Here is a 13,432-nt window from a genome sequence, read left to right as displayed (position 1 = left end):
ACGCGCCATAATTAAAGCTTAAATACCAATTAAAAATCTAAAATCGGCTGTTATTCCCCTGCAGTTTACGGTACTGAATCACAAAGAAAACACTTGGATAAAGATCTCACCCTGACTTCCTATCGTTCCGTGTTTATCGTACCGCGATGATATTACGAATTACGATGGTGTCCGGAAGTGACTCGCGCAGGCTGAACATGGCATGTTTATTTCTCGATTCGTGTTTGCACGAGGCTGCTGCTTGTAGTCGTGTTTCTGTTGGTCTCCTTTTGTTCGTTCGGGTCTCCACGCGTTGGGGGAGAGGAAACGAGGGTTCCGGCTGGTTTTCCAGCTTGCACGATTGTTAAAAACCAGACTCAGCGGAGCCGCTCGTTTATAATCTCCTGTAATTGCCATCCACGGCTTGCGTTTTGGAATACCGGGCTGAAAATAGGTGAAGGATCGTGCGATGAAATAAATTTGCGTCTGGGCTGGTTATTTAATGGTACAAATACCAGAGTTTCTTTTCTCCGCTATTTCTCTTAAGTATATTTTTGGTATTGGAAAGAAATCGCGCGATGAAATCGATGTGTACTTAAGCACAATATTTATTTCTAGAGATACAAGAGTATCGTTTTTCTGATATTTCGCTCAAGTATGCTTTTGTTCCAGACGACTAAATATCGTGATTCAAGTTGTACTATTATTACTATTATTTATTTTATTTCAAGTCGCATCGATTACTATGACCATTAGCGACTATTTTTATATTTGGTGGCTTATTAGATTTTATTCGATGCTTTAGCTTCTTTACAAAAGTTGATAATCTTTCGTTGGAACGGAATCGATCTCAGGATATCGTCAAGTCTATCGTCGACGTAATGTAATTCACGTCGTAGCTAAATCGGTTTCGTAAATTCTTGTTAAAAATGAGAAACAGTTAGAATTCTTGTAACTTGAAACAATGAGGTTGTAAGAGAGAAAGAAAGAGAGAGGAGAGACGGTAGATCGCGAGGATAAAGCGTTTCATCCGGTTAATCACGATTCAAGTTGCAAAATGGACGAGCGAGGTCAATTCGAAGCTGGAAGTCAATTATTTCAATAAATCTGCCGAGTGCACGACGTTCATTGATTAGCTTGTCCCCGTTAGAAAGATGGTTGTGCATGACAGGGGGTAGCCGGTGAAATTAATGGCGTAAATCATCCCCTGGTGGCGTGCTTTTGCCCGTGTAGCTCGTTGTATACGTCGCCGTCACCGCCTACCTATACCCTCAACGGATGTCTGCCTTTTTCTTGTCGTAACTTTCGCCATTTGCTTCTACTTTGCAGCCCACGTGGCGTTTATGGGGCGAGGAAAGGGGCGATGGCGTCATATACACGGTGTACCTGAAGAAGGTTCGATATCACAGGCCTACCAGGAGTCTCTCTGCATCGGTGAGTATTCATTTATATCGAATCTCTTCCAAACCTTCGAATACCCGAATTTCTTAGTTTCCAAATTTCCAAACTTCTGCATTTCTGATTATGAAACTCTTTAATTTTACAATTTCCGTACCTTTGCGTACCTTCTCAGTCTCTGAATTTTCCATTTATGAATCTTCCAATTTCCGAAACTCTCAATTCTTGCATCTCAATTTCCGCAAGGTTAAAGTTTTTTCGTTAAAAATCTTTCCAGTATATAAATATTCGAAATCTGAGAGATCCGCAAATTTGAAAAATGTCCAACCTCTGTAATTTTTAGACTTACCGACTTAACGATTTTGAAATATCCTTTCCACAGGATTCGGACGATGAGATTTCGCATTTAGAATGGGAGACGGTGAGAGTGCGTTTCCTGAAAGCCGGAACGGTGCAGCGGCTGGTAGAGAGTCTGGCGAACGACGACGGGGAACTCGAGTCGACATACATCAATGTCTTCTTGGCGACATATCGTGCATTCACCACGCCGCGAGAAGTGCTGGAGCTATTGTTGGCGAGGTACGACGCCCTCGACGAAGGATCCGGTGCCCTGACAGGTGAACAGCATCGAAAGACCCTAGTTCAGGCTCTTCACGTTTGGCTAGACGCCTATCCTGGTGACTGGAAATCGCCGCCGAATCATCCATTGCTCAGTAGACTCCTGGACTTCACGCATCGACGACTTCCTGGCTCGGAACTCGAGCTCAAGGCAAGGCATCGCTTGCACAGGTTTCAGCGTGAAGATCAGTTAGGTAAGGAAACTTTTATAACGCTGTATCCTGCGTGATTAATTGATTAATCGTATACTGTACGTAGTGGACTCTGTAGAACAACGGAAATCAAACATATAAATATTTATTTCTAGAGTTAAAAATATTGTAAGTAAAATATTGTTTTATAAATATTCATTGTTTAATTCTTTGGTCTTGAATGACAATTTAGTCGTGATGATTTAATACAGCAAGAAATTCCAGTCTTTACATATTATATTAACACGCGTCAATCGATTATCATATTATCATCGCACATCTCATTTCTTTCGTCGATTCTGTAACGCTACACGTCAACCGGAAGTTTATCATACCGCATATGACGTATTTAGTGTTACTTTAGATAAATACAGAAACTTACTACGTACAACTCATCCGTTTGATTCACCGATTCAAAGAATACATATTTTCTATCTACGCAGAAAAATATTATCGTCCTAAATCATCTTTTTTCTTTCAGATTCTTGTATGGTGTACGATAATGGTCGACTACCACGTGGTTCCCCAGATCCGATCGTGGATCACTGGACGAACTACAGTTTCCCCGAAGTTCCACATCGACATTTCGCCGAACAGTTAACCCGAATGGACGCCGAAGTGTTCAAAAAGCTCGTAGCCCATCAGTGCCTAGGTGCTGTCTGGTCCAGAAGAGATCGTTCGAGAAGTCACGACGCGGCCACGGTGTTGGCGACCGTGAATCAATTCAACGCTGTGTCGCTTCGAGTCATATCCACGATACTGATGGACCCAACGACGAAGCCTCAGGAACGAGCGAGGATCCTCGAGACGTGGATTGACATTGCTCAAGAACTACGCGTGTTGAAGAATTTTAGTAGCCTGAAGGCTATCGTGTCCGGTTTACAGAGTAACCCCGTGTATAGGTTGGAGAAATGTTGGCAGTCTATGCCCAGAGAGAAGCACGAGCTGTTTAGAGAACTGGAGAGAATTTTTTCAGAAGAGAATAACGCGTGGACGCAGCGAGAGCTTTTAATCAAGGAAGGTACGGCAAAGTTTGCTGACACCGCAGGCAGAAGCGATAGGCATTTGCAAAAGTTATTTCAGAAGCAGAATACTCACGCAGGAGTAAGTATAATTTCTAATTTACACATGTACGTAAGTATTTTGGACACTTGGTACAGTTTCATCAAAATTCGATTCAATTCCTCTGTTATTCCATCATTGAACAACGCGTAAAGTCACTTAATTCAGGCGTCTCTTGCTGTTTCGTTCGTATTAATTAATATCGAGTATTGTTCTTATCTATATCCACCGATTGTACTTACACGATCGTCCGAGATAAACTCAGATGCCACGATTAGATTAAAGAGCTTCATTTGAACTATTTTATATAATTTGTAAGTGTACCAAATACTTATGTATCCCTTGATTAATTGATTGCAATGTTGGATATAACCACTAACGAACTTTCTCTGTTTAGAATATCAGCTATGGTACGATACCGTACCTAGGAACTTTCCTAACGGATCTCACTATGATAGACACCGCGATACCAGATACGATAGCGGAAGGATTAATCAACTTTGATAAAAGACGGAAAGAGTTCGAGGTCCTCGCTAGGATAAGATTGCTGCAAGGCGCAGCGAACGCGTACAATTTCAGCACGGATCCGTTGTTCGATCGTTGGTTTCATTCCGTGGTGGTGCTGGATGATCGGGAAGCATACAAACTGAGCTGTCAGATCGAGCCGCCGCCCCCTGGAAACACTTTGAATAATCGTGGCAAGAAGAAGCAGGTCAGCATGCTCTCCCTGATCTCGTTAATACGAACCCGTTCCCGATCACCTGTTCCTCGCGAGAAGCCTGAGCCCAGACTTATCTTGCAGAGTCATCAGGGTCATCGCAAAAACGACTCGATAGCCTCTACGTCGAGTTCGAGTAGTTCCCAGTTTTATTGCGACCTAGATTCTCTGCCGAGCTCGCCGCACAACTCTCTCGATCGGCGCACCTCGCCGTCCCAGATGTCTAGTTCTTCCTCCAGCTCGTCTTTGCCATCGTTGGACGTGTCTCTAAGCTCCGGCGGAGGAAGCGGAGCGACAAATCAGCACAACCGACTAGCACCGCCAACTGCCATCACCGCCAATGGAAACAGCACCAATGTCATTGGCCTGTCCAGTCCAAGTCATTCGCACAAGAGCTCACCAGATTTTTACATAATTAAAGTCACCATGGAGAGCGATAACGTCGAGACTGAGGGCGTGGTGCTCTACAAGTCTATCATGCTCTCGAACAACGAAAGGACCCCGCAAGTGATACGAAACGCGATGCTTAAGCTAGGAATAGAGGGCAGCTCCGACCAGTATACGCTAGCCCAGGTTCTTCCCGATCGTGAGATGGTTCTGCCAAACTCGGCGAACGTTTATTACGCCGTAAATACCGCGCACAATCTGAACTTCATTCTACGACCTAGAAGAGAGCCTAACGATAGCGTCACAGAAAGTCCTAAGAGCAAGACGAGTAACAAGCGGTAGTGTCGAATGTCGAGAGAATAGGCTACTTCGTAATTAATATTTTGCTATATTGCGTCGGATGGAATATTCAGAGCGATAATCGTGTCAATCGAAATATTTAGAGGAGATTTATTTATTCTTTGTGCGCCCTTTCATAGGAGGGCATTGCGAAGAACGTTCTGGTTGAGAATCCGAAAGAATCTCATTAGGTTTGCGATGGTGCGTTCGCATCATCTTTTCTTTCACATTTTACCCATGACAGTACCAATGTTCGATATGTCGCGAAATTTTTTTAAAGTGATAATCGTGAACGACGCGTTGACAGTGACATATTACGTTTGGACATCATACGACGTTCAGTGTCTTTAGTATCAATTTTTCTTTCTTTCATTGTCTCTCGCTCATCGCATAATTGTGTTAACACGACATTACCCGCCTACACGGTACTCGAATATAACATTAGCGTCATTTGTGCGGATCGCGGACTAATGTAGTTTTAGATTATATTTAGTGTAAGTCATTTAGGTCTCTTATCGACGCACACGCGAAACGAACAAAGACAAACGATGTAATAGGTAGCTTGCGAGGTGCGCGAATGTAGCACTTGTGTGTAGTCATGTGTAATTTATACAAGAAATCCTTGTGGATTCTAAGAGATTACGGCGATGAAGATTGTAACGGGCAAGTAATGAGTATCCGCGAGAGAAACATTGTGATTTTGTACATAACTTTAGTGTCGTAGTGTGGCTTCGAGCGTAGTCGATCGGCCGCGAGAATCAAGTGGACCCAATGAAACAATTGTCAATTACTTTTTTCCGCATTGCAATTGAGAGAAAAAAAAGGAGAGGAAAAAAAAAAGAAATAGGTCTAAAGTTGTTCAAACAGCCATTCGTCCATTCCGTGATTCATTTTTCTTGTCCCGCATCTATGACAGCGATGCGCGGAACAGAGAGATTCGATTCTGTGATATTGGAATTTCTCATTTCGGCTTTGAATTTAATCGCGAAACGAAAAGAAAGAAAAACCGAAATTGAGTATATGCATACGTTTGATGCGAATGAATATCGAATACTCGTTCCGATATCGAAGCTAAAAAACACATTAGAACGTGTATGAACGTACGTTGATATATTTTTACAAAGACCTGCATGCATTTCGTATTAGGGCAAGTGAGAAGCATAGAAAAAAAAAAAAAAAAAAAATAATAAACAACCGTAGATCCATGCACGTCGGATTCGTGAAATACTACGCCGACGTGTCTGGATCCTTGATGTATCGTTTAGCTTAGGCAATTTTGTACTTACTTCTTATCGACCTTAATTTTCCAAGAAACGTCTCTAACTAGCTGTATCTGTTCGTGTACGCGTCAATTCTTTACTGAAATTCGCAGAAGTTATGTGTAATACGAGTCGATAAAAGCGAGAATAGATGGACCTACAATTTTACTAAGCTTTTTCATCCTAGGTATAGTATTTTTTATCCAATTCTCTTCCTTATTATTTATTTTTCATCATTCTAATTTCTTATTTTATTATCCCACAGAAACGAGAATAGATGGATCTACAGTTTTTCTCCCTTTCACCCTAGGTATAATAATCTTTATCCTAATTTTATTTCACATTATTTATCTTCGATCCTTACCTTCTGCGAACCATTTCATTCAAATTTCTTCTTTCATTATCCTATAGAAGTTCCTAGAAAATCCATATCTGTTCCTCGTGTCATCGATGCTTATCCAGACTGCGTTTATCCAGTCGAGAACTAACTTTTACGACCGCTTATTTCGAACATAAAGAGAGGATGGTCAGATCGTTACCGTACGAGACCGTGGAAAACCACGTCGTGTGGCCTCGTTGATGACTTCCGGTATGCCAGCACATCCGGCACGCGAACCTGTTGATCACCTACCGCGAGGGTGCAAGTACCCCGATACTGCGGTAAAACGTGCAGGTAGGTGTTCCCTGGTCGTATTTAGCAAAGGAAACAAACGGCAGGGGGTGGAATCGATGCTAATGGTTTCGACAAACGGCATACGATCATTTAACGAAACAGGAAGGGTGATCTATATCCCTCGTTTCTGTCCTCTCCGGTACGATCGATGCGATAAGCGCGAGCTTCCTCCAGCTGTTAGACACGCGTACCCAATATCGCGCTTCGAGTCTGCCAAAGTGGTTCAAGGTCACTGGTTTACGTCAGAAACGCCGAACCAGAGGAATTCGAAAGTGCATGCCGATAAAGTCCTTAATCGATCCTTAGTATCGGTTTCTTGCCACGTGTGCTGTGTTGTGGTTAATACGATTACGAGCGAACCACTTGGAACATCATGGGCAAAGGGATGGGGGTTCACGCGTAGCCTCTGTAAATCACAAATTTGTGGTTGAAAGGTTTGTACTTAGAGATTTTGTGACATTGAGAGCTCTCTTTGTCGGAGATTCTTTTTCTTCGGCTGATGATTGTTGGAAATAATAGAAATGCTAGTTTAATTAATAACTAGATATTTTGGAAACAATCGAATCGTTGATAGGTATAATTAAAAAAATTTTTTTGGGATTAATGTACCATATAGTAATATTATGTTGTCTTTCAAAGTTGTAGGTACGACTCTGTTTCAGCAATTTTGAATTTATGGAAGTTACAGTATTATTATGAGTCACGCGTGACTTTATGCATTTGATATGCAAGAAAGTGCATCTTTTTGAAGTATCAAGAATGGTATTTCGATCACGAAAGTATTGTTTATTCGTGTGCTTTCTTGTTTTCCGTATCGCGTCATAGCTTCAATTTAGAGAGTTAATGCTGGCATCGCGTGTCTAGTCGTGATCGACAGCTGCTACTGCGTCGCTGAATTAACAGTGACTGTGTACAAATGGGCATTCCGGTTGGGAATCCATAAACAAAGATATATTTCTGCTCGTAGATACAAAGATGCATTTCTGCTTCGTTTTCTCCTTTGTTTTCCTTTCAAGCCTTTGAAATCACGAATAGACATTTTGTTTCCTATTTATGTGGAAAAAATATAAAAGAACTCTTGCTGTCCTATGACGATATCCGTATGACGCTGTTTTAAAAAAGGCTAATTAATTAATCCCTTTTGTTTTTATTATTTCGAGTCTATGCTAAAATCAAACATATAAACATTATTATAGTTAGTCAATTATATGTACATATATGCTATGGTAGCTCTAAAAAGTTCCTAGCCAAAAGTCATACTTCTATTTCGATTTAATTCATATATGAACAAAATTCTCCTTATAAGAAGTTTAACAACATAGTATGTACCATAATTTTATTTACTTTAACGAATACATATTACGTTAACGTAATAGTCGTCTTCTTCCGGGAATATTCTAAGACTATACTACAGCCAGAAACTTTCCAACAGCCATTACATCACGCGTATAAAATTCCTAAAGTGCACGTGCACCCATACTCTCCCTAGACGACCCCTTGAAGAGAACCAAACTGCCGCCGTATAACATCCAGTATATACGTATTTGCACGAAGCCAAGGAGAAAATTTTGCAACGGAAAGTGCTCTTGTAATATGCGAAATGCTCCCGGTACGAATCCACTTTACACATCCATGTCGCTTGAAACGTTCGTGACACCCTGTCGGCTGCGCTGGTGGCGAACGGCGGAGCTTGCGCCCTGGCGAATCTTTACGTTCCCTTGGTAGCCCCTAGACGGCAGTGGTGTGTCGGGTTAACGTTGTACCCCTGGCCCCTCCGAGGCCACCCCCAGCCACCGATTGAACCGGTGAACCGGAGTCGAAGCAACCCCCAGCTAAGCCCTCGAGAGGCAGTCGTGAGCTTGGTGCCGAGCTGGGGCGATGCTCGTCGCTCGCGTGTGCTTCGCGATTGCACCGAGTGCTCGCCATTCCGTGTCGTTACGCGCGTCGTTCGTCCCGTATCGACATCGTCGCGGTCGATCGTCATCGTCGCCGCCCTCGACCTCATCTTCGCATCCATCCTCCTCGTCGTCGTTGTCACGGTTCGCGTCGTTGTTCCCGAGGCTGCTGCCGCAACGAGGCCCGACGGTGCAACGACCGTGCGACCATCGGACAGCCGCACGTGAGCACGGCCCTGGATTCAACGCGAGATGAGAAGAAACGTGAGTCTCGAGAATCGACCCCGTGAGCACGTTCCCTTGGAACCCACAAATTCAAGGACAGGAAGCTGCTTCTCGCGAAGCGCGCTCCGCCGTGGCGCGAGATGGCAGAGGTCCCCGCGAGATTCCCATTCGAACGTCTACGTCTCTTCTACGAAGAGGATGTATCTAGATTCATGTCAGGATAGTGGTTGAAGTTCGATTTCCGTCGGTGGATCGTAAAGATTCTCGTCGAAACTACAAAGACTCTGTCATACGTTCCGTTTAAGGTCCTTTGGTCTGTAACCATATACTGGTTCTCGAGTCTGAGTCCTCTAAGTGTTTCATGCATAAATTGGTCTCGTATAAGTACACGTATAATCCTGTTATGTTTGATCCGGAGGACGAGTATTTTGAAGTAAGTTACGTTTTGGAAATTTCTTTGTTGATATAGTTTGAGTTTACCCGAATTAAAGATTCTCGAAGGATCCTGTATAATTACGTACATGTAACTTCCCGTTACGTTAGACTCGAAGGATGCGCGTTCCGGAGTAAGTTGGTAGGTTCTGAAGATTCTTTCGTTAGTCGGTATCGAATATCCAGTTTGTTAGATTCGATAGTTACTAGATACATAGTTTTGTAGGAGTTTGTAGAAATGTTTCTTTAGTCTTTGAAAATCTTCAAATAATTTTTCCATCGGTTGTTCTATTCTTCGCACCAGCTTTCAAACTTTTCATTCATTGGAACGTTCCAACTATATTTTTGTACACCTGTATCCCTTATGTACACGTCTTTTCTTTAAGAGTGCTAATTTTAAGCACCCTGATCAATCGACGAGCCCTAACCATTATCGTCGAAGTTCAATCGCAAGCTTAAAAATTCCATTTTGCAAGCAACGTTTGCCTGAAAGCACACGCTATGCAAAAACTTGCATCACGCTGCAGCGTGAGATCGATAAGCTGACTGCCGCTTTGAAAATATTTAATATATAATACAGTCACGGTGTTTTTGTTCACGTTTCACATATAAATCTACGAATGTTCGGCAAAAACTATGGTTACAACCAACCCGTGTAATTCTAGAAGGGAAAAAATGGGGTGGAAGGAAGCCGCGTTTATCGGTGCGATTCCTTTTCTAGCGAAAAAAGAAAGATTCCACTTGTAACGATCACGTGCGTTCCATCGAGCACAGATTCCACTTGGCTGCACGCTTGATTCCGTAAAATCGGCACGAGACCAGTTTCAACCCTTAAAAAACCACTCTGATGGTTCTCGCGACACGTAACATCGCTATCTCCAGCGAAATCTTCGCATCTTGCTATCCTTATCTCGCGTTTCTTTGAGGCCGCAGTTTATCTTCGTTTAGGCTGCTTCCGTCTGGCCACGAGAAACTCTAAAGTCAAGTGGTAGATATTCCCTCGTTCTCAGCCATTTCTCGTTTTCACCGGATTTTCCACATTTTACGTGTTCGTCACGTACTATCTCCATAACTTCCACTTGTTTCCCGCTTACACTTTTATATCTCTCTTCTCGCTCGTCGCTCGCCTCTGTGTCCTTTATATTTTGTACCTTTCTACGGACACGCTTCAGGTCCGGTTTTGGCCCCGTTTTTGGTTTTATCTTCGGGGATGTTTCGCTTTTGACCGTGGTTGATGACATGTCCGGCGGTTATATGGCTTGCTTCGTATAATTTGTAATATGCGAGAGGAATTTTAAAACGACGTGTCCTGTATTTGGAAATCTTTATTTCTATTAGATTGCTGGAAAAGTTTTCGATAACCGATAGTAAGTTCTGCTTCGTATTTGACTGCAATGAAACAAATATCGTTTTAATATATACATATATATATATGAGATATATAAACATAAAATAATTTCATTTGAATCGTCAGAAGTGTTTCTATCGGTTTACATGCTCGTTTCGATAGATCCGAAGAAAACAACAGGGTTATTATTATTATTTCACTTAAAGTTCTCCTATATTCTGTAACTTATGAACAAGAATATATCTTGGAAACTGCCTCCGTCAGCCTTTGTTTCCATCAATTTTCCATCTGTATCGCTGTCCCGGTTTTATCACTGTCTCCTATCGTTCTTCTCTACCCCTGTTCTGCTGACGCGTTTCCAACGCGTACAGCAAACATTCCTTTGCTTTTATTATTAGCCATCAACGCCTCCACCTCCACTAGCAACCGCTTTGCACGCCCCCGTTTCTCTGGTCTCCTACCCACGGACTCGCATCCCGTATCGCATTCCTCTCGATGTGGTATAGCGCGATCGATCTATCGCGTTCGAACGACCTCGCGTTACACTCGTGCAGGACGACTCGTCGAATTTCAATTTTGACCCTTCAGGTGCAACGCACGTTTCGATCTTCCCTTTCCATATGGCGGTGCACACTGCTTAGAGAGAAGGACATAGTTATAAAAGAGATTTCTTTGCAGTCTTGGATGTAGATATTTTACGAAAGCTGACATTTTATATATATATATATACATATACAAAAAGTTTTCTGAAAGATAACAAAACTTTGAGAAGATGAGGTAAAGAATGGATAATGCAATAGAAAGTTGACTTTTTCTTTCAAATTTTAGAATCTCTGGGACATAAAATATTCCGGCTCATTACACTAATCACAAACGCTAAGTGACTTAACGATTCTGAATGGAATTCCACGGTTGTGGAGTACTAATAGAGAAAGATAAGTATCACACGACGTTTCTACGATGTACCAGCTTCTACCGTTATCAACAAAAGTACAATCCATACAGAATCGCCAAACAGGCTACCGTTCATTGCAAAACGAACTTAGACTGAATTTTCCAAAGCGTGGATTTTGAAGAAGACTTCGAACACACGCCGCTGTGTTAATTAAGGCCAGTTGTCGAGTTTCTGCTCGTTTGACAGATCTGTCAATGAAGGTTTTTCGTTTGGCCGTTGTATATTTGCTCGCGATTATCCGCCTGTCCCTGGGACATATCGGCTATGCTGTCGATTCGATGGTAGTTGCAGCTGCGAGATATTACTCGAACGTCTGCGTCTGATGGGAAATGGGCGAGTTAATCGAACTTTTTGTTCGATGGCTAGCAATAAGGTTGGGGTAGGTTTTTGTACATAGATTCGGTGGAAAACTGTTTCTTCTTTTTCTTCCTGGTAATCCGTCGAAGTGGATCGTAGGATGGAATGTTGAAAGAATAACGAAAAAGCTTAGGCGAAAGAAGTACTGGTTTATGGAAAATTCCAGACAGTTACCCTTTCCTTTCTTCGAGCTTCGAAACAGACATTTCTTACGTAACGAGAATTTTCTTTTTTTTTTAAGTATTCTCATTTTTTACTCGTTCTTTCTTAGAATCTCGTCCAAAGGTCGATCCTTTATATTTTACTTTATCCAAGCGAAGAGAGATGCTTTTTATATGAGAAGTGATTTTCAACACCTGCCATTGTGTCGCTCATCTATTTTTGACTAGTAGTTCACTGCATAAGATTCCACGATAAAGCTGAATGCAAAGGACTAGGAAAGTTCGACCAATTTGGAATCGAATTAGAAATAATTTATCAACTCGTTTCGATTCTTCTAGTTACTCTTTCTTAATTAGAATCTGATTCTAAAAGACAACAAGTAATTTGGTATTTTCACACAAAGTCGAATTTTTTATAAACTGTATCAACGGCGAGGACGACAATGGCAAACAGGAAATTTAGCGCGAGAAAGCAGGGCCGCGAAGAAAGCTTGCATAACGAAGCAACTTCTAATTGCTGGAAACTCGATTGATAAGTTCGTCGAGCAGCAGCAACTCTGGCGAAACATCGACTGTCACGGTGAATTAATTTTCTGCCAACTTGAGCCATCGAGTTACAACAACCTCTACAACGATCTTATCATCGTTCTATTAACAATCGTCTGTGACTTTTTCATCAACTTTTCGGCAAACTAATTTTATCTTAATCGTATATATAACACTTTTAGCTATACACTTTTTATATACATATATTAAAAGCCGATAATTTTAACGTTAATAAATAGTTCATTTCTAGAATCAATCTCTTTGTAAATTCAAGATGTGTCATTCTTCTAAGAAATCAACGATATAGGAATCTAACCGATACCCGTAATTCCGATGATTCTTTAATATCCTAACGCTATTTAAAGCAATAAACTCGTAGTTTTTGAGTACACAGCGGGTGTTCCCAAGCAGTTTCTTCATTTATCAAACGGGGATCAATTTCGAATTATTCATTCGTGGACGGGGGTACATGTAAATAGGACGATTCACGGCTGATTTCCATTGCAAATCAGGCTCTCAGCCGGAAAACAGGATTTTCGGAGTTCGTTTTGAGCCTTCGATGAGAATTCCCAATACCGTCGATGCTCGTCCCGCGATTTTCTTCTTTCTCTTTCCCCTTCCTCTTCGTCGTTCGCCTCGATCCTTTCGCGGCTGACCGATAAAAATTACTCGAAATTACTTTGGACGTTGATCGCGTCGCGATTACGTATTCATGACAGCCACCGCACCACCAGTTATCTTTCCAGACGTTTTACGACATCGCGTAACCTCTCAAGCTCGATATATCTATATATACAACGTCGTGTTCATAAATTCTTCACGCCGGCGATGTACTAATAACAATTTCGAAGATAATGAGAAAGGTAAAACTATTTACGTGGAAGATTAG

The 13,432-nt window shown here is 41.9% G+C and overlaps 2 protein-coding genes and 1 long non-coding RNA gene across 12 annotated transcripts in view; 2 read left to right on the top strand and 1 right to left on the bottom strand.

Moving 5' to 3' along the window:
• Window positions 1–6,119, top strand: part of Rgl (Ral guanine nucleotide dissociation stimulator-like) — a 40,614-nt gene extending 34,495 nt beyond the window's left edge. For all 5 annotated transcript variants that reach the window (XM_072020202.1, XM_072020198.1, XM_072020199.1 and 2 more), the window contains 5 exons: window positions 1,309–1,413; window positions 1,760–2,189; window positions 2,668–3,290; window positions 3,646–3,960; window positions 4,051–6,119. In XM_072020202.1, the coding sequence (XP_071876303.1) occupies window positions 1,309–1,413; window positions 1,760–2,189; window positions 2,668–3,290; window positions 3,646–3,960; window positions 4,051–4,695 (2,118 nt within the window). In that variant the 3' untranslated portion in view covers window positions 4,696–6,119. The remainder of the gene's footprint in view (window positions 1–1,308; window positions 1,414–1,759; window positions 2,190–2,667; window positions 3,291–3,645; window positions 3,961–4,050) is intronic.
• Window positions 1–13,432, bottom strand: part of LOC139996109 (uncharacterized) — a 201,287-nt gene that overhangs the window by 136,120 nt on the left and 51,735 nt on the right. The window lies entirely within an intron of this gene.
• The window catches only part of Dysc (whirlin protein dyschronic), a 104,433-nt gene continuing 98,819 nt past the window's right edge, over window positions 7,819–13,432 (top strand). For all 6 annotated transcript variants that reach the window (XM_072020193.1, XM_072020192.1, XM_072020196.1 and 3 more), the window contains exon 1: window positions 7,819–8,783. The gene's annotated coding sequence lies outside the window, so the exon portion shown is untranslated. The remainder of the gene's footprint in view (window positions 8,784–13,432) is intronic.

This window comes from Bombus fervidus, chromosome 17, assembly GCF_041682495.2.
Source record: "Bombus fervidus isolate BK054 chromosome 17, iyBomFerv1, whole genome shotgun sequence".
NCBI classification, from domain to species: domain Eukaryota; kingdom Metazoa; phylum Arthropoda; class Insecta; order Hymenoptera; family Apidae; genus Bombus; species Bombus fervidus.
This window is presented reverse-complemented; position numbering and strand designations above follow the sequence as displayed.